The following is an 11561-nucleotide window of genomic DNA, read 5'->3' as shown; positions in this document are numbered from 1 at the left end:
TGTCCCTGCACAGTGACAGATGACAGCTGGTTCAACATTTTCTTATTTCAACACCAACACTTATTGTGAGCCATTAAGCATGGTATGCTGCAAGAGCAAAAGCTGTGACACTCACCCTGCACAAGCGTGGCCTGTCACCAGGGAGTTGAAAACAGCCTCGGTGATGGGCAAATCTTTGCTCTTCATGAAACCCAAAATGGTGCTGAGAAAGGGGATAAGAACGTTAAAATAAACCCAAAAGGCACAATGTCTTTATGTCTATAAAGACTAATAGTAGGTATTATAACAACCAGGGGTGGAAAAAAATAAATTCATAACTCATAATATACAAGCTCCACACAAAAAAAGCTTGACTGAAAAATCAGCTTTTGAGAATGATGCTGTTATGGAACCATTTGTCAAGTAGCAGATGTCAGAGCATGAACTCTGTTGTTGTTCATGAGCAGAACACAAAGTTTGCACACCTGGCTCCCTCGATATCTCCATTTTGGCAGTAGGCTGCTATGAGTCTCTGGTAGGTAACCTGTGCAGAAAAATAAAAAGCAAATCAAACAGAGCTTGAAATCCCCAAATGTGTAGGAATTGTTAAAACAGAGTGCAAAAGTGCTGCTCTGTTCCAAGTGTGGATCAGAGAGGTGAGGTACTATTTTTTTGAAGAATTCATTTGAATTATCAACTACAACACACTGTATATCAACCTAATTTTTTTTTAGGGATGTTGGTTTCTCCTTTATTGGCTATGTTGAGGTTGAGTTCAAGCAAACAGAAATCTAACCAGGTCATGCTATCATTGTACCCTGCAGTGCAGTGCTTACTCTGTTGGGCTGGACGTTAGCGGATTCCATCTTGGCCAGGAAGTCAGTGGGGGAGAACTTGTACTCATTTTGCAGGTAAACCTTCAGCAAGGCGTTGTAGTGACTAACATCATACTGTGCACCTGCGGAGGACAATATGCAAATCATCGTTTAAATCTTTGAAATCATGGTTAAGTTTTAAATTATGTTTAAGTTCAGCAGCAGTGAACAACAACATGGTACTCTGGATAATAAGATGGTTAGGTTGTTGCCATTGGTACGGCCTCTCACCCAACTCCTGCAGCTTCTCCCACACACGGTGTGCCAGCTCAGAGCGCTCCTCCAGGGGCACCTCAGGCAGCAGCGACCCACAGCTACGCAGCAGTAACAAGGCCTGGTTACCACTGGGATAACCTGCAGACAGACAACAACAGAGGGTGAGGGTGGATGTAGAAAAAAAATAATAATAAAGACGACATGAGCGTCAGCTAGTCTTATTGCCAACTTTTAATGATCTCCTAAAGAGAAGAAATGGTGTTATTCAAAAGTTTGGCTGAGCTATCAGCAGTTTGATTACATGTTTAATGTAACAAAATTATTATTTATGGTGGCAATAGCTCAGTCCGTAGGGAGTTGGGTTGGGAACCGGAGTGTTGCTGGTTCAAGTCCCCGTACGGACCAAAGTACGGAGTGTGGATGGAGAGTTGCCAGGTAGTCTTGAGCAAGACATCATACCCCCTCCACCCCCCCACCGCTCAGGGCATTGGTCCAGCTGGCAGCCCACTCTGACATCTCTCCATGAATAGGTCCTGAGCATGTATGTGTAATTGAGACCTGTGTGTAGTGATTACTAACAAAGCAGAGTGTAAACTGTAATTTCCCCACTGGGGATCAATTAACAGTATAAATTATTAATATTAATAACTACGGCATGTCTCCACCTCCATCTGACATTCACATCCCCCCTGATCACTGCTCTGCCGGCCTACCTGTCCTGCAGATATCATGGAAGATGCGGAGCAACAGGGTCTTGGTGATGCGACCGGTTCTCCTCACGGAGCTGTCCAGCTTGGCCAGAGCCCAGTCAAACTGCTGCGCCTGCTTGGACCGCACCGCAACGCTGGCCTCGTCCTTCTGCTCTGTGGCCACAGCATAGTTACGCACACACCCCACTGCGTATGGCCAAACACGACTGCAGATGGTTAGGTTGTGACATCAGAGGGGGACAGAGATGGACGGACGGAGTCAAAGGGAAGAGATAAATAGAAAAGCAGGATATGTTGAGTGCACAACAATGCACATGTCAAAATCAACAGTAAGGCAGATCCATCTCTGCAGGATGCTCTTACATGTTGCTTTTTGGTTAAGAGCTGTGACCTTGAGAATCGCAGAAGTAAAACCCATGGCTGTCACATCAGCTGAGGTCAGTGTTACACTGGAACTTCATAATAAAATGTTACATTTGACAATAACTTATCTGCATCACAGTATGACAACGTGCATTGCTGGTCACCAATGATGGGCCTTTTCCTAAAAGCTAGAGCTAGCTAATGCACCGTACGGAAACACACACGTGTAGCGAACAGTAACATTATGAATACGGACCAAGTTAGTGTTATTATGAAACTGTGTGCGCATGACTTGGTTAACGTTACACAACATCTAAGCATCACCTTGTGAAAACGGGAGCCATGTTTCTCTAAACAACTGTTTACGTTTGCAGGCGATTTATTCACACATAATGCCTATAATGTGAGCACGCCACATTTAATAATGCAGCTCATATTAGTGTGGATACTTGTGTGTCTCTGGCTGTCATTGAGCCTCAATGACATATCAGCTTCAAGCTCACGCGTGGATCCCAGCTACACCGGCTAACAGAGTACGTGATACCTGGACGCGTTTCCCGAAGCAGGGCTGATTTGTCGGGAACAAACTCCGGTCCCTCTGCCGCCGAGAGCTCCGCTGTACAGACGACTGAGTGTCGGCCCGTTTCGTTTGGTCCCTGATATCTGAAGCAAGCCCGAAGGCGAAAACTTGAGTAGCCGGGCTGATCTCAAGAGCGCAGCCATGTTTTCTGTCGCACCGTGGAAGGGCATCCGCTCCACGTGACCGGTCAATAGTACCACCGGAGTAGCGCGAGAACACCGCGAGAGCGTCAGTGTTGTGTCACTCTCATAGGTCGCCGTTCTCTAAATACATCCATGTAGGTCACACAGTCATTGTAATCATCCATGGTTACACTGTGCCATATAGAGATGGAAGAAATAGTCAGCTCTTGGGATTGAAAATAACATGTTGTGTATCATACATTTGTTATTTACGGGAAATTCCCTATTCAGGGACCAAGCCAACTTTTCTACACTTTATTAATGAATTTCTAATTTCTATCTTATCTACTGTTAAAAACAAAAGCCATTAGGCTCTTTAAGTTATTAAAGGATTCTAATGGGATGCACATAACACAAACTATAAAATGTAAACCTTTTTTTATGGTTGTCTTTTTTTTTCTTTTCTACTGTACATGTATGTTTGCACCTCTGTACGGAAGTTGTGTGATAAAGAGTGAAGAAAAGTACTCACAGGTCCAAGAAAAATGTAAATACCTACATAAGCAAATACTCCACTGCTTTTGTTATTTGTTATTTACTATTGCTTGTCATCTCATACTAGTTCTGTTTGGCTGTGCTTGTTACATTTTTAAATTATATTTCCAGCGTGTAATGCAAGAACTCATTAAATACAAATGTCTACTCATATTGTAGAAACTTTATTTACATCAATAAACTCATGCTAACACATTGTTTAACTGTATATTAAGATCAGACCAGTGATGACCCTTTAGTTGTTGAATTTCACAGTGAGAAAATGTCATTTATTCAGTTTTTTATTTTACATCATGAACTTTTACATTCAGTAGCGTGTTCAAATAGGACTTCATTCGCTGAGTTCTTCAATGAGCTTACTATTCATTTTGTTCTTCCCTTTCTTCAAGTTCTTATCAACTACGGTCTTTGCTTCCTCCATGCTGCTCCTAACACTCTCTCTTTTACTGTGTTCGTTCCACAACTCAATAGCTAGTCTACGAATCCTGTGTGCATTGTCCAATACCCAAGCTTGAAAGAATTCACACTTCTTGCTTGCCAGGAAGTACTTCTGTCTCCTTGCTCCTTCCTCACCCTTTTTAGAAAGGGCTGTTCTGGCCTGGGAGAGCACTGAGCAAAGCTGACTCAAGGCTGCTAGGCAGTATCCTGAAGCATCCTTTCTGTCTCGGCCAGTCACAATGTGAGCTACGGCTTCCACCGCCCTTGCTGGGGCAAGAGGATCATCCTTGTTGAGGTAACCTCCACCCAAAATGAGAGTTTCTCCACCGTCTAAGGCCTCTTGGACAGAGTTGAACACCCTGCTGGAGTTCAGTGCTTCAGATAGAGCAAGAATCATGTCACAGAACTCAAACAACAGTGAATCAGTGTCATTGTTAAACAGGCACAGTGTGAAGGTGTAGCCAAAAAGTGCATTGACCAAACCATAGCAAACAAGGGGAGATGGGTTTGCACATAAGGAACTCAACTTTGGAATTTTTGCAGATATTTGAGGGACACTTGGAAAGGATGAACTACCCTTTCCCTTGCTGGTTTCCTTTTTGTTTCCTCCTTTAATCGGTCTCAACTTTGTAGCTGATTTTCCCCGATGAATGATTGTATGACTCTGAACCATTTCTTGTGATGTCTTGACTTCATCAACTTCCTGTTCATTCATAGTTGTTGAATCATCCTTCTCAAGTTTGCTCACTTCCTCCTTAAGCACCTCCACCAGGGCTGTCCCGCCATCCTCATGTTCCTCCCACCACGGCTTCCACAGGGGAACCAGCCCACCAAGAGCTCCATCCTTTACCAGACCTATAAATGTCTCTTTCTCTTTATTGTTGAGAATTTCCCACAGCTCCTCTTCTGAAAGTTTGTCAATATTCAGCCCTGAAAGTCGATCAGCCAAGTCCAACTCCGCTTCTGCTCCTTCGGCGCCCTCATCTATGTCTCCGTGTAGCAGCTGCCCTTCTCCAATCTCTTCAAGTTTTCTCAAAATAGCCTCAATCTCTGTTGCACTCTCTTCTCCAGACTGTTGAAGCTCTGCCAACCTGGAAAGGAGCTCCACAACCTGCACTTTCTCTGTTGCCTCTCCTGCCTCTTCGTCATCTGACACAACACCAGCGTCCTTCAACAAACTTTCCATCCCCCCGTCTGTCTTTTCTGCCTTTTGTCTGAGTCCCACAAGAATCTCCTGCATTTTAATTCTGCCTTCACTTTCTGTTTTCCCCATATTCTTCAGCTCCTGTAGAACGGACTCCTTGTAAAACTCCTCAGAGCACAAGGAGTGATCTGGGCTCTGGTAGCAAGCCAAGCCACAGTAATACAGGTTACACCGAGGGCAGGTGTAACAAGAGGGCTTACATTTACACAACATGCAGACTGCACTCCGTCTGCCGTTACTCCCATCCTCTTCCTCTTGTGTCTTGGCTGGCGTGAGAAACTCCTCCTGTGTAGCTGCTACTCTAGACGGGAGCAGAACCCCGTCTTTAGTCACTGTTTCGGGCTCTGTGTCAATCCACTCCTCCTTTGGACCGATGTCAGTCAGAAGACTCCGGACAGACGGCGGAAGTCTCCGTCTAATTATTGGATTCATTAGCGGTCGAACGGGTATAAGCACGATGTAGTAGCAAAAAGAGAAAGTTGTAAAGGTCTCAAGTCCGAAAGAGGTAACCTAAGAATTGAAGAGATGGAAATTAGAGTGGTTAGTTAGTAGGGATGTATGTCATCCTTTGTTACGTTTCTGTAAAAGGGGATTTTACAGTTTTGCTTTAGCTTTAAACACACGTAGCGTTACATCCGTAAACCGCTTTACAGTCAGGGTAAAGGTCGCCAAGAAGGCTTTGCTAGCAACATTACATGTCAATATAACGAGCTTTCTTCAGCGTTAACAGCTTAAAGGACAACGTATACTTACTTCCCAGCATTTACACCGACGTTGCACGGTTGTTTCCTCGATGAAGCCGCCTTGTCGCCTGTTGATGACGTTCTGTCGACTTAAAGTCGCAGTTTCTGATTTTCGGTAACACATCTATAATTACATAGCGCAACTCTTATTACTAACACTACAACAATTTAATTGTAATAAAGGGAATGTCCATGGCCTACTGAACGTCTGTTTGTTTACAATGGTTAATAAAGAATAAAAAAAACTACAACATCCACAACTACTACTCCTACTATCATCAGTGATGGTGATGATAATACCTTTCATCAACTGTCTATGGAAAATACTTGTGATGATACTACTACTACAACTAATTATAATAATAATAATAATAATAAGAGGAAGAAGAAGAAGAAGAAGAAGAAGAAGACGAAGAAGAAAAAGAAGAAGAAACTTTGAAACTCAAAAATGATTTTATGTATGAAATTTGGAGCCTATAGGTAACCTGATGAGTTGTTATACTATCACCACCACTATATATCATTACTATCATATATAAAGAAATGTATAATGTGACAGAAATTGTAATTTGGGTAAACTGCTAACCAACTGAGTAATCAATTCTATATATTTATTCCATGAGGCCTTAACAGTGGCACTCCACACACAAATGAATGGCTTGTTTAGTCCAAATTAAGATAGTTGATTCCTAAAATGAGCTTATCCATAGACTTCCTCGGCAACTAAATGACTGAAACGGAAATTCAACCGTAATCACTCATCACAGGGATGTATGCATGTCACTGTCTGACTAACTCATTCATAACTGTCAATCTGTGTACACATTATGCATGTCTATCTATATGTGGGTCTTCCTGACTGTGCAATGTGTCTACATCTCCCGTGGGGCTGTTTGCTATGAGGTGATTGTCTCCTGTAGGGGGTCAAGCATGGTAAAGGTCACGCAGGTGGGGAGTTGTCAGATGGCTGTCCACCCCTCACTGGGCCAAGGGGTTCCCATGCCGCCTGTCGGAGCCCTTGGGGAAAGGGGGAGGAGGAAGGGGGGTCTGAGGTTGACGTGTGCCATGCTGTCTTGGCCCCGCCCCTGGCTGCCGTGCCAGTAGTCCTGGGTGGGGTGCTGCCTCCTCGTGTCTCCTTTATTCTTCCCTGGCATGTCCTGTGACACGTTAGTACCCCCAACACTAAATCTACAAGCTACTGACTAACTGTTAGACTTATGATATGTAGTAAAGCTGAGTCTTATCCAGGTTAGGAAAGCTTTTTGTCCTCCTCTCATGTGTCAAGGGCCAGGTATTTTGGATTTTAATCACAGACAGGAAAGATAGGTATGATATGTAACAACTGGGCAGAATTGGACAACAGTGGTTAAATGGTGGGTTATAATCACTCAGAAACCAAGACCCCACAGTGAAATTTTAGCAATAAAAAACCTACATTTAGTTAGTTTACACTTGTGTTTTATCTGTTTTATGAATTAGTAGCCTATTATTTTTATTTTATTTTTATTTTTTTTGAGGATACTTGTATTTTATCTGTTTAACTGATTTTGTGTAAAGCACTTTGAATTGCCCTGTTGCTGAACTGTGCTACACAAATAAAGCTGCCTTGCCTTGCCTTGCCTTGCCTTACATTTATAGCCTTTTGCATGAATATAATCTCATAATTACTTTATTAAATGTCCCATCATGTCAGCTTACAAGAAAGAATATTCCGGTATATTTTCTCTTAAAAAAAATAACACGTTGTACATCCTCCATTATCCATCACACACATGCCCCCCCCCCCCATACACACTAACACACAGCATTAGGACTCCTGTGGTGTCAGTTAAGATGCAATAAAATCTAATTTATGATGAGTGTAATACTTGTGAAACTCGTCCATGCTCTTATGCCTTTCTTTACCGGGTTCATGAAAGTGTTTAGATTTTGCAGTAAAATGGGATTGAAATGGGATTGAGATTGGAGTGCAAGAAAATAAACCCAGAAAATGCACAGGACAGACACACACTCATACACACATCCCGCTGTCTGCCACCAGCTGATAGGTGACGGGAACAGGCTCTGCCTTTTGGGCATGTCTAGCCCTGGCATGTCTACTGTACAGCAGCAGGGTGTGTGTGTGTGTGTGTGTGTGTGTGTGTGTGTGTCTGTGTCTGTGTCTGTGTCTGTGTGTGTTTGTCTGCAGTAAAAGAGAGTAGACCTATGTTGATTTAGACTGTTCTGTCACCTGTCAGCCCCAAAAGGATCTGGCATTATAGGACACCCAAAAGGGAGACTGTAAGTATTTGTGTGGGGGGGGAGGGGGGGGGGGGGGGGGGGGGGGGGGGGTGGAAAAAATATCCTGTCTGTGTCTCATGTCCAGTTTTTATGTGAGCACCCAAAAGCAAGTGTTTCCGTTTGACAGACTGACTTTGCATGTACAATCAAACTTTTTTCTCACCTCACAATACTTACTACGGAACTTTATTAACTTTATTTAATCAGGAAAGTACACCTCAATAATTAAAATCTCTTTTAAAGGAGTGCCCTGGTTTGCAGCAGCACATGGAACATACTATCAAACACAGAGGTTGCATTACATATAGCACACTTAAAAGGAAATAGATGAAATATGAAGAGAATAATCATATATCAACCAAGAGAGGAGCAGAAGGACAGTATAATACCAGGAGTCAATATACCCTAATAACAAAAACATGGAAACAGATACACAAAAGATTTCTAAGTACATACAATAGATGCATTGTATATAAACAATAACAAAACTGAAGACATTGGTGATCACAATGCCTTCTAAATATTAATATTAATATTAAATAGTATTATTATATCAACATTAAAGAGAGCACAATGCAGTATGAAAGCTTCTTTTATTTGAAGAGGAGTATATATAAGTTCTTTGAGTGTAAATAGGACTTCTCAACATTATTTGGAATAATAAAAGTGCATAATTATGAAGCTAAGGTGCTGAGGATAGAGTGTACCAATGTCTGTGAGCGAGTCTGTGAGTGCCTTTTTCATGAATGAACCCAAGAATGTGAGCTCAGCTTCCCAGCATGAAAACATCAATGTACTCCTTTAATTATTCATCTCCTGGATCCATTATTTACCTTTCATTATAAGGCTTTACTGTTTCTCCACAGACCTCGTCCTCTCTCCGTCTCCCTTTCTTCCTTCCTTTAATAGTCAACCTTTGCCAGGTCACTCAATCCACATAAACAATTCCCTGTTTCCTCTATAGCTTCATGAGCTACCTTAACCAGTGGACTCTCTCTTTGAGTGTATGTGTATGTGCCTGTACGTGTCTGTGTGCTGGGTGCAGTATGGCGTGTGATGTGCTATAACACAGGTAGATGGAGCAGTAGCCTCTCAGTGACCTAAAGTGGCTGTTGACAGCAGTGACAGTAGAAACAAGCAGGAAGAAGAAAAAAGACGCCTTGCAGTACTCTAGAAGTCAACCTTCTCTCTGTCTCTGTCTCTCTGGACCCAGGCAGGAAATAGAGGGTCCAATGTATCACAGTAGCCTAGACCAATAATTTCCTGTACTACTATTTTTTTCTACACCAGCAATTTCCTACTGTTATTTTGAAACTCCACCCCAGTCATGCACTGGGTATCTCACTTTTCTCTCTCTCTCTCTCTCTCTCTCTCTCTCTCTCTCTCTCACTCAATATCTCCCCTTTTGATGTGTATTTGTTTAAATATAATAACATAATATTATTGTGAAAATAAGAGTGCAATACACAGTTTGAATTGTGTCTAAAATGGCTTACTTTGGTCTCATTGATCTGTTTCATTTAATTGGTCTAATTTATTACTAATCAGTTTTTATGATGGAATCTTTAATCTGATTGTTATTAGAAATTGCATTTATGATTTTTTAAGTGGAATATTTTACATCTGTTCTATGTTGTTTGTCTGTAACTAAAAGTTATAGTCTTTTTTTTATCTCAATGAGGCTTTCCTGGCTAAATCAAAGTTAGATAAATAAATTAACACTTATTGTAAAACCCTGACAACAATGTGTGATTGCGAGTTCAGGAAGGTAGGCTTATACTGCAGCCTTCTGCCAAATAAAAAAGGAAAAATAACAATATAAAGAACATTAGCCTAATTGTTAAAAAATGTATTTAGTTTTTATAGTATAAGGCACATAAACAGAGAGAGTGTTGTTCTTTCGGACTGGGCTCAAGCTTGTAGCTTGTAAAGGAATTGGGATTAGTACTTGTCCTCTTCAGAAAAGTGACAGACGTGACAAAAACATGAGGAACGATGACGTTCAAACCCCTTTACAAGCAGCAGCTGCCAGTCATTACAAACGTATGCAGTGCAGCCAAAGATTGTTCAAACACAAACTGTATTTAAAATTATAGTAGAGATCCCAAAGTTTCTAAAGATACCAAATAGGCCTATGTCAGGCTGGGAGATGTCATGTGTATACAGTAAATATGAATACTAAAACATCTAGTATATTCGTGCATGATGAATAATACAGAATATACAGTCTATGAAACAATACAAAGACATAATCAATGATATGTTGCATGTTTCTTAATTCTTCTTTCTCTTTGAACTTTAAGCCTAATCTATCTCTGTCTTCTCATGGCTGGTAAAGGAAAAAAGAAAAAAAAGAGTGAGACTTCCATGTTTTTCCCTCTACATCCCCGTCTCCATCACACCATTCCCCCAGGAGCAAACCTGAGACTGACTGTGCATCGGTGTATCACCCGCCTCCATCTGTCTAACCTCCGGCCCGCCTACTTCCAGCCCCACGAGAGGGAGCAGCAGATCAAGAAAAGAGGAAGAATGGAGGAAGGAGCGAGGGAGCGAAAGAGAGAAGTGTGTCTGTGTCCCAAAGGATTGGTCTCTGTCTGTCTAAATCAGGAAGTGAGAATGTGACGGCAGGAGAGGCAGAGCAGAGACATCCCTTCAGTGTGTGTGTGTCTGTGTGTGTGTGTGTGTGTGTGTGTGTGTGTGTGAGAGAGTGTGTGGTGGTGTTTGTGTTGTGTGTGTGTGGTGTGTGTGTGTGTGTTGTGTGTGTGTGTTAAACCTTGTTGAGCTGAGGTGTCATTGTGAAGATCACAGTTTCACTAGTGGCAACCAGGGATGACGCTCTAAATCACTAAAATGCCGAAGCACTGTGCTGTGTATGTTGTGAGAGGGACAGTTTGTGGAATGTACTGTATGTGTTGGTTCTTTGTTCTTTTGGGACTTTGATGGAGATTAATACCACTTTTAGAGTCTGAAAGTGAAATGTTATCAAGTATGTTGACTTGGAAAAAAAGGAGTGACATTGTGACACCTGATGCACACAAACACACACACACACACACACACACACACACACACACACACACACACACACCACACACACACACCCACACACACACCCCACACACACACACTGAAGAGATGTCTTTGCTTTAGATCACTGTTTTTTTGGTTTGCCTTAGTCAGTTGAACTCACGTACCCTTTCTTCAATATCTGTCATGTTCCAAATGTGTTGATTTAAACGGATTTCAGATGCTATTTAGAACTAAATTAAATGTTTTCATATAATTGATCTAATGTTTGGGTTTGTTTGGTGAATTGCATTTTACTACTATCACTTGGAGTTGCAGAAGCAGATTCGACATTTATCCTTTACTTTACCTTTTAACTAACCTTCTCAATTGTTTTATAACTTACAGTAAGTAAATACTACTTCAAACATTTATTTGATACATTTAATGAAAGCCATTTCTATTTATCCAGTTCTTTTGTTAAACTTTT

The 11561-nt window shown here is 41.7% G+C and overlaps 2 protein-coding genes across 5 annotated transcripts in view; both read right to left on the bottom strand.

Moving 5' to 3' along the window:
• lrpprc (leucine-rich pentatricopeptide repeat containing) overlaps positions 1 to 2946 on the bottom strand; it is a 52786-nt gene extending 49840 nt beyond the window's left edge. The window contains exons 1-7 of one of the 4 annotated variants that reach the window (XM_032540675.1): positions 2688 to 2946; positions 1784 to 1986; positions 1086 to 1208; positions 816 to 937; positions 465 to 523; positions 116 to 202; positions 1 to 5 (exon numbers count right to left, since the gene is read on the bottom strand). The exon at positions 1 to 5 is cut by the window's left edge and continues 122 nt beyond it. In XM_032540675.1, coding sequence (XP_032396566.1) covers positions 1 to 5; positions 116 to 202; positions 465 to 523; positions 816 to 937; positions 1086 to 1208; positions 1784 to 1986; positions 2688 to 2893 — 805 coding nt within the window. In that variant the 5' untranslated portion in view covers positions 2894 to 2946. Of the gene's footprint in view, positions 6 to 95; positions 203 to 464; positions 524 to 815; positions 938 to 1085; positions 1209 to 1783; positions 1987 to 2687 lie in introns of those variants that run through there. The other 3 variants (XM_032540673.1, XM_032540674.1, XM_032540672.1) reach the window with 3 other exon arrangements.
• A 605-nt stretch (positions 2947 to 3551) lies between these two features.
• Positions 3552 to 5899, bottom strand: znhit2 (zinc finger, HIT-type containing 2). The gene is made up of 2 exons (XM_032540679.1): positions 5796 to 5899; positions 3552 to 5552 (listed from the first exon to the last, which is right to left on the bottom strand). The coding sequence occupies exon 2, from the start codon at positions 5472 to 5474 to the stop codon at positions 3732 to 3734; it is 1743 nt and encodes a 580-aa protein (XP_032396570.1). The 5' UTR covers positions 5475 to 5552; positions 5796 to 5899; the 3' UTR covers positions 3552 to 3731.
• Between the last annotated feature and the right edge of the window lie 5662 nt (positions 5900 to 11561).

Source organism: Etheostoma spectabile, chromosome 17 (genome assembly GCF_008692095.1).
Source record: "Etheostoma spectabile isolate EspeVRDwgs_2016 chromosome 17, UIUC_Espe_1.0, whole genome shotgun sequence".
NCBI lineage: Eukaryota > Metazoa > Chordata > Actinopteri > Perciformes > Percidae > Etheostoma > Etheostoma spectabile.
Note: the sequence above shows the minus strand (reverse complement) of the source record. Positions and strands in the feature narration are given on the sequence as shown.